Source organism: Meleagris gallopavo, chromosome 4 (genome assembly GCF_000146605.3).
Source record: "Meleagris gallopavo isolate NT-WF06-2002-E0010 breed Aviagen turkey brand Nicholas breeding stock chromosome 4, Turkey_5.1, whole genome shotgun sequence".
In the NCBI taxonomy this organism is placed as follows: domain Eukaryota; kingdom Metazoa; phylum Chordata; class Aves; order Galliformes; family Phasianidae; genus Meleagris; species Meleagris gallopavo.
Window position 1 is genome coordinate 16,549,912 of NC_015014.2, and position 9,034 is coordinate 16,558,945.

Genomic DNA, 9,034 nt, shown 5'->3' on the forward strand with positions numbered 1-9,034 from the left:
TAAGTTTCATTTATAAATATTCAATATCTGTTAATGTTGGAAGCTGACCTTGAAGTCTCAGTAATTAGGACGATCACAATGAAATCTTGCAAGATTATTTGAAAAAGAAACAAAGCTAAATTGTCTCAGAATTCTTCTCAAGATGTTAAATAGTTCTCAACATTACTTTGGCAGTTTGACTTGCCAAAGCAAGGAACAGGCAATCCTTCTCCTCAGACTTGTTTTCATATTTCCATTTAGGCTTAATTCTTTGACTCTCAGACAAAAAAAATGAAATAACAAGGCACATTTGGTGGAAACGGCATCAGACATTACAATGTAAACCCTGCTTTCTACAGAAGGGGAAATGATTATTTTGTATTGCCAACAAATGCATACTTGGAGTTTCACGTAGTATGTAAGACATGGATAAAGTGGTGTTTTGTAGTGCTAACTAACCTTACCATGTTGACTCCTGTTTCAGGCCAGGAAGCTCATCAGTGACTTTGCCATTATCTTATCCATTTTGATTTTCTGTGGAATAGATGCCCTGGTAGGTGTGGACACACCAAAACTAATTGTGCCAAGTGAATTCAAGGTATGTACTTGTCAACTCATTTTATGGCTTTTGGAATAGGTTCCCTTTTATCCCCAGTTGCCTTGTATAACATCAGTTGCCCTCAAAACAGGAAAGTAATTAGCTCACTAGAAACGACCATTTTACTTCACTGTTATCCTTTTAATGAGCATTGTTTCGGTTGGCTGATCTCAAATCCTAGCTTCTCCTACCTCCTTTGGGTGTAGTTTCTCATATCCAGGACTCAACAAGCTGGTGTTATATGCTCAGCCACCTTGGAGACATTCCTTTACTCAGATTCCTGGAGGCATTTCAGAGAAGCTGATCAGAGCAGCTGGCACATTACTGGCACATTCCTCATAGCTCCTCTTGTAAACTTGCTGCTAATCAGCTTGCAAAAGCTGGCCCCCAATAAGCAGTTTCATTTTCAAGAACTTTTTGTTGCTTTTGATTGGGAGAATTATTACAAATTTTAAGTGTCTCTAGCTGTTCATTGGAAAGAAAAGCTCTGTGCATTTATAGCATAATGATATCTGTGCTATATTGTGGCTCTAACACATGCTTTCCTTTTCTTGCCCTTTAAAGCCAACCAGTCCTGAGAGGGGCTGGTTTATCCCACCTTTTGGAGGGAACCCATGGTGGGTGTATCTGGCAGCAGCCATCCCTGCACTGCTGGTGACTATCCTCATCTTCATGGACCAGCAAATCACAGCCGTCATTGTCAACAGGAAGGAACACAAGCTCAAGGTGGGTGTGCTTCATGACTTGCATGTGTGCAAAGAGCTACCCCATGATTTTTCTGTGCTAGAGATGGAGGAGGGCCTTTGGCAGTGTTCAGCACACAGCGTGGTTTAGCATGCAAGGAAAAAGAAGGTGGGCACAGTAGATCAACCAGGTAAGGATCTCACTCAAAGGACAGCCTAATTGAGGGAGCATGGTGCAGCATGAGCCATAAATTGAAGAGGTAGAAAGAGCTGGACAGGTGGGTTCTTCTGCCTTGCTTATACCTTGAGTATTCCCTTATGTCACCACAACAGTGGGAAGAGGACAAAAGTTAACTGTAGGATAAATATATCGGCGTGCATAAATCTACAGACAGCATTTGTCATAGGCAGCTCAGGCTTGTTACTGGAAGAGCCTGTGTGCCTCTGCTCCAACCTGAGCAATGACCTGATTTTTCTTTGGACAGCACTGCATTATTGTCTCCAGGCCAAAACTTTTCTGATCTAATCAAAATAGGCAAACCTTCCCTAGATCTGATAAGCCCCTGTTACTGTGCTTACTGTAAGGCAATTGCAGGTCAGTGTTGTCAGCAGAACAAAGTCTCTGTCATGGCCTTTCCTGGGCACAGCACATCAGTGTGGCTGTCAGCCACTCCAAAGGAGAGCTTTGAGTGCCAGGGTGACTGAAGGAACCCACCTTTGATGGATATGGCAAAGGGTGGCTCACGTTTGGTAGCTGTGTTGGTGTTATGGTACAGAAAAATACAAGAAATAAGCTGAAGAGATCGTAGGTATGCCAAAGGCATAACCACAATTGGATGTTATTTAAAGCTTTATATCCACTGACATGTGGATATAAAGCTTAGGATGTAGTAATATTTTTGAAATAAACTTTCCAGACCAGCGCTGTGCAGGTTTTCATGCCTGTAGGGTTTTTCGCTTTTCTGCATGGTCATTTCTGTTGAAACATATTAAACTCCTGTAAAAGAAATCTCTTCCTTTTTTGCTAACAGCAGACATTTCAAGTGGTCTAACCCATGACAGCAAAGACTCACTCTAGCTGCAGGTAGTTCTGGGTCATAGTTTTGATAGCTACTTCAACATTTATACTGAGAGCTGACAGAAACGTAGCTCTTCTGTGCATTGGGCTCCTACTTGAAAAAGAGGAGGATGTTCCATATGGTCACTTTGTAGGCATTAGGCAATCAGTGTGATTTAACACTGACTTGAAAGACCAGAAGGGCACGGGAAAGGTTTGTTGTGCAGAGTGAGGAATGGTGGCTGGCTACTGTCTCATGGGGCTGGTTTGAAATAAACCTCAGAACATTGCTACTTGCCATCTGGAGCTAGACAGATAAAGTTAATGCTGCGCCCACATCTTCCTCATGGGAAGGCTAATCTTTACCCTGTCCTTGAAGCACACCATTAAGTGAAGGCACGTATGGAGGCGAGGTTCAGCACAGATGTCTGCCTGCCTGTCAGACAGGGCAGTTGGCACAGACTTGCTTTCTGCTGGTGTCTGGTTTCCTCCTGTGATGGCGGCTTTTTCTTATTGACATGGCCTCAGTTTTTAGTATGCTTTAGCTGTCATGATTTAGCCTTCTTGCTGCTTGCTTTGTCCCAACAAAGCTGGGAAAGGCCACAAAAGACCGAAGTCCCCAGGTATTGCTTTCTGAGGAAGAGGTACCCAGCCTTCTTGTTGTGAGCTTCTGACTGTCTGAACATAGAATCACAGAATCATAGAATTGTTCAGATTGGAAAAGGCCTTAAAGACTATCAAGTCCAACCACAGCCTAACCATACTACACTAATTCTAACAACCTTCCACTAAATCATGTCCCTGAGCACTACATCCAGACAGTTTTTAAACACGTTCAGGCATGGTGACTCAACCACCTCTCTGAGGAGCCTATTCCAGTGCTTAACAACCCTTTCTGTAAAGAAGTGTTTCCTGATATCCAACCTAAACTTACCCTGGCGCAACTTGAGGCCATTTCCCCTTGTCCTGTCACCAGTGAGAAGAGACCAACCCTGCTCTCACTGTAAGCACCTTTCAGATATTGCAAGAGAACAATGAGGTCTCCCCTCAGCCATCTTCTTCCCAGACTGGATAGCCCCAGATTCTTCAGTCGCTCCTCATAGGGCATATTCTCCAAGCCCTTCACAAACCTTGTTGCCTTTCTTTGGACCTGCTCCAGCACCTCAATATCCTTTCTGTACTGAGGTGCCCAAAACTGAACACAGTACTCAAGGTGATGCCTCACCAATGCTGAGTACAGGGGCAGGATTAACTCCCTACTCCTGCTCATGCTATCATCAGTACTGGGTGTACTTTTTTAGTCACAAAGTATACACATTCCCACAAGGTACTGTTTAATATAAAAGATTGTTTCCTGCTTCCTTTCTTACAGTTGTTAGAATGTGCTTTTGTTGAAATGGGGGTTCTCCAGTCCTCTCCTGCTGCTCTGCATTAAAATGTACATTGGTACACATCTACTGCAGGACCAAAGGAGGCCTTTTTTTTTCCTGCTGCTGCCCTGTTAAAGTATTGGCAAGGTGGCACTCAGTAACCGCCTGGGTGCTGCTGGCCAGCCAAAGTAAGCAGTGAATGTATTAGGAAAACAATGACTACTATTCAAGAGGAGCTGGGTTGGTTTCCCTCTTAGGTCACCACATAGGACTGGTTCATTTGTTCTTTCCAATAAAATCAAATTGAACAAGTTTAAAAAAAGGTTAATCTTTCAAACATCAAACTGTAAAGAATTCTTTGGTGTTTTTCTGAAGATCCTATTCTTTGATGTCTTGTTTGTTTTTTTTGCTTCTTCTCTTGGCATTTGTGACTGGTGAATTTTCTGTTAGTCCACTAATGTATTTTAAAAAAAAACGATTAATAATAGGAGGAGTGTACTGGATTTGGAGAAGGCTTTTAGGGTGAATTCACCCAGTGTTTTGGTAGCAGGCGCTGCTGTCTGCCTCTGACAGAAACTTCTGTTTACAATATCAGTTTCCACTGGTGTTTCTCTTCAGATCAATCTGAAGAACAAAGGTTTCTAAAAAGAATCAAAAAATGAGGGCAGCTTTCTTTTTTTGATGGGTTATGTGTCCCATGAGTTGCTCTTGTCAGTGTGCCCCAGAAAGCATAGTTGGGCTTTCAGGAAAGTACCTCCAGTACCCAGCAAAATCAGCATTGCTCAGACTGACTGTGAAGCCCTGACTGAGTTTCTGCAGTTGCTTTGTACCCTAAATATAGGAGTTGAGATCTTGCTCTGAGATAGGAGATGGTAAATATTACCTTTTTGGCAGGCACCATATATCTCTAAGATTACATTCAGGTAAGCTTCATTAAGTCATTGCATTGAGTTATTTTACAACAGCTGCCTCATAAAATAAGGCTTCTGTCTGGTTTTATGAAAGGTTGGTTTGGGCGTTTAAAGCTCTGTGCATATCCATGCTGTCACTCACACAAATGTGAGATGACTTGGCACACAAAAGTGCTGTTGTAGTTCCTGATGCCAAATGAAATAGCCCTTGAAATGGAAGGAGCTGTTGTACTTGGAAGAAAACATGGGGCCTGGGAAAGGGATTGTGAACAACTTCGTTCTTCATTATACAGAAGAATTTCTGACTTTCAGAAGAGTACCTCAAGTCCAACTAAAGATAACAAACACTGGTTGTGTGCCATGTCTTTGCAAATCAGAATACGAGAGAAGAGAGAAACCAAGTGAAGTGAGCAAAGCAAAAGCAGCTGAACGGGGATTTCACACCTTCCACAGTCCAGAATGACATAATCCCTTTCCTAGCACCAGTACCTGGGTTAACATTGCTCTCCCTCCATCATCGGTAGTTGTTCAGACTCCACTCTGACAGTGATGTTTGTGTGGAGAGCTAGACTCATATAAACAGTTGGTGAAAATTCTGGCTTCCCACAGTGTCAAAAGAAGTCCTGTGCACTTGTAGCAGATCAGCAGGATAACTGTTCTCACCATGTAAACTGCTCACTTGTTTACAGACTACCGTTCCACGTTCTTGCCCTGTCCAAACTCTCTTGTTGCTCTGTCTGTCTCATGCTCTGAAAATGTGTTCTAGTTCTGGTTTTGCATACACTGCGGAGTCAGCAGGGAGTTGGAGTAGTGTTGGGTATTTGGTTTCTTGTCACTGCGTCACTTCATGTAAAAAAAATCTGGGAAAGCTTAAATTGTAAAAATAGCATATATAGTGTGGTTCCAGTTTTTGGTGGCTGTTTTTTTTTTAGAGGCAATGCAGCGCTCCTTCAGGTTACTGTAAACACACTGTAATCAAGATATACATGTATTTTGAGAACTTGCTTATACTGTTTACAAGGTAAGACGTGTAACTAACCTAATACTTCTCAGTGAACACAACCTCTCTACAGTCATATTTAACTCGTAGTCTGCTGTGTAAAAAGTACCACTGTACTGAACTACTTGACTGGCTGCAGGGCTTGTCTTGCACCAACCCAGCCTCCAAACACTGCACAGTGCTTAGTCTTTTGCTTGCATGTCTGCTACTTTCTTTTACTTATTGCTTAACCCCGTTATATTGTTTTCAGAACTTGCCAGAACAGTATCATATACCTGCTTTCCCTGCTGAAGCAGTAGTTCATCCTTTATGTAGCAGTGTGACCCACTGTGCTAATTGCTTGTGAAAACTTCTGTCTCTTAGAGCAGCCAAGCAGTTCACTAAAGATACAGCTGAAGGAAATACTGCTTGGTTGGTGTGCCTCTGCCCCATGCCAGAACCTTGGCTAGTCCTTATGCATTTAGAATAATTAAAGCTAAGGTTGTCTGTCTCCCTTCACAGAAAGGTGCTGGATATCATTTGGATTTGTTCTGGGTGGCCATTCTGATGATTATCTGCTCCTTTATGGGTCTGCCTTGGTATGTTGCTGCTACTGTGATCTCCATTGCTCATATTGACAGCTTGAAGATGGAGACCGAAACTTCAGCCCCTGGAGAACAACCCAAGTTTTTGGGAGTGAGGTATGTCAAACCAAATAGACCTTTATTACCTTGTTTGCCCTCAGAGATCAGTTTGTACTATAAATGGTCATGCTTTGAACAGAGCACGTGTAGAAGTCCAGGGGGAAATAGCTCTTAGATTTGCAGTAAATCTTCAGATCAGTTGTGCTTCCTTACAGCTTTTTTTTTTTTCCTGCCTTCAGAGAATATATCCAGTTAGAAGCTTATCTGGCATAATCCTTTTGCAGATACTCTTTCTTGAAAAGGAAGAAAACCATTCTACCATGTGTATGTCTGTGTACAGAGTGAAGGCAAGTGAAGGGAGGAAGAAAAGGGAACTTAATTTCAGAGTTGAGATAATTTTTGTCTACTTTGATCATGCACACTGAAGCCACCTCTAACTACACAATGCTTTATGGTCTGGTGTCATCAGGGAACTGCAGTGTTTTCATGAAGAATCTCCTACATCCTTCTTCGTATTTCCCAACCTGACTATGAGATTCAGCAGTTTTTCAGTGTCTGAGAAAGAAGACATATTTACTTCAGATGTCCTTATCCATGGAAACTAGGCAGGTGTTTGCTAGCAAACATAGCGGTAAAAGACCTAAACTTGTTGTGGCTAAAGCAATCTATTCTATTAATTCAAACCATTTGTTCTGTATTTGGTTGCCCTTAATTAAGTGGCCTGAAGTGCTTTCAACAGGAGCAGCGGCACTCCTGGAAATCATTTAGTTAGGCAAATAATAGAAACTTAATGGCCTAACTTTAAGTACTCAGAAATACTATTTGCAAAGGTATTTTCAGATGCAGGGAGCAGTTGTGGGTGCCTCTTAAGTCAAATGTCCAGCACCCCATGAAGTCCTGGACCAGGGGATTGTGAACTCCCTTTGTACGAGGTGTGCAGAGCAGTGTACAGCACAGTGAGAAACAGCATTTATCTAACTGTCAGAATGCTGTGACCAAGCTTTGAAATATGCTGCTAATTTAAGAGTGGAGAGCTAATGATTTATTACCTATTTGCATGTTCATGTTGTGAAAGCTGCCGTGCAGAGAGTCTGGTTTGCTGGTTAACAGTTTCTAATGTTTAACATTTAAACACACTTCTCATTACTTGGTAGCAGCACTCTGCTGATCCACAAACAATGGAGCTAGGGAAACAAGCAAGCATACAAAAACTGATTTGGTGCTTGAAAAAAGATCTGTACAAGGCTTGGTCATGACAAAGATGCCTGCCTGAAGGTGTTGGCTTGTTATTGTCAGTCAGCTTTGAAAATGTGGCTGCAAAAAAAGAGTTGCCAGAATTTACATAGGTTTTGAATGCTCTAAGAAGGGAACAAAATTGGAATTGAAGCTGAAAGCATTCTGCTAACCTAATGCTTTTCTTCCAGGGAGCAGAGAGTCACTGGAGTAATTGTTTTCATTCTGACTGGTGTGTCTGTCTTTATGGCTCCTATCTTGAAGGTAAGCACATAATCTTTTCTGCTTCCTGCTGCTTACAGAAGTGCAAGCAAGCGGCCAAGACCACAACTGTTACACCATTTCTGTGCTTCTAAAAAGACTCATTGCTGAAGAATGGAGAAGTATTGAGAATCACTGATGCAATTCTTCAATTTAATGAAAGCTTAAATGTAAATTTTTGGAAGGAAAAAAATAATGTATTTATGGTGTGCTATAGATATATAGATAGTACCAAGGTTCAGGGCTGTTGGTTTTGAGGACTGAGATTTTAATTTAGGATTTTTCTTCTGTGTGCATGGTAAAGTTTTCTTTTATGATGTTATTCTCCTGCTGTGTTTGTGTTGTAAGGAAAGCATATTGCAGATAAACTTTGAGACCCTACTGATGACATCATGGAAGGCTGGTTGGCAGTGAAGCATGGTTGCTGTGTCAAAGACAGATTAACACATGAATATGTAATCCAGAAAAGTACATTTGCATGTACATGTGTGTGCACATGGTAAAACATACACACACACACAAACCCAGGTGTTTATGTACTGGCTTTGTTCCTTTGCATAGAACTCTGTGTGCTGAGCTGCTGTGAGGTGCAGGAATGCAACTTCGCAGCACCTTCTTTCAGGACACATTTACTCCCAGGAGGCCTCCAGGAGCCTAAAGCAGTTTTGCTTTATAGCTTCAGAAGAAGCTGTCAAGTGCAGAATTAAGAATGCTTCTACAACATGTGTCAGAGCGAAGGACATGAGGAAAAACTTTTTCTCTCAGAGAGTGGTCAGGTACTGGAATGGCCTGCCCGGGGAGGTGGTGGAGTCGCTGTCCCTGGAAGTGTTCAAGAGGCGTCTGGATGAGGAGCTGCGAGATATGGTTTAGTAGCTTGTGGTAGCAGTGGTAATGAGAAGACGGTTGGACTAGATGATCTTATGGGTCGTTTCCAACCTTGTGATTCTATGATTCTGTGACTGGGCTGAAGTTTCTACTTTTGGGGGGAGCAATGCAGCCTGCAGGTACCTCTCACTTTCTCATTCACCCTGAAGTCTAGCTGTTTCTAGAGGAGGAAATAAGTTATGTGGTATGAGTTGTCAGAACCAGATTTTCAGGATCTTTTACATGTGGATGATGAAAATCTTCATCTGGTATTTACTCATGGGGCATGTGTGTGCCCACTGAAAGGAAGTAACTTTGATGAGAGAGAATATGCAGAACTGATGGCAATGAACACAGCCTACAGCAGATAGTATTACTCCATAGGTAAAGTTCTGGCCAAAAATCTTTGGGACTGTTGCCACTGCCTTCGTAGAGCAGGAACTTTGCCCTGCCTG

The 9,034-nt window shown here is 42.2% G+C and overlaps 1 protein-coding gene across 1 annotated transcript in view; it reads left to right on the forward strand.

The window, feature by feature from the left end:
• Window positions 1–445: 445 nt before the first annotated feature.
• The window catches only part of LOC104910673 (electrogenic sodium bicarbonate cotransporter 1-like), a 28,390-nt gene continuing 19,801 nt past the window's right edge, over window positions 446–9,034 (forward strand). The window contains exons 1-4 of the mRNA XM_019614581.2: window positions 446–577; window positions 1,142–1,303; window positions 6,100–6,278; window positions 7,646–7,718. Coding sequence (XP_019470126.1) covers window positions 1,250–1,303; window positions 6,100–6,278; window positions 7,646–7,718 — 306 coding nt within the window. The 5' untranslated portion in view covers window positions 446–577; window positions 1,142–1,249. The remainder of the gene's footprint in view (window positions 578–1,141; window positions 1,304–6,099; window positions 6,279–7,645; window positions 7,719–9,034) is intronic.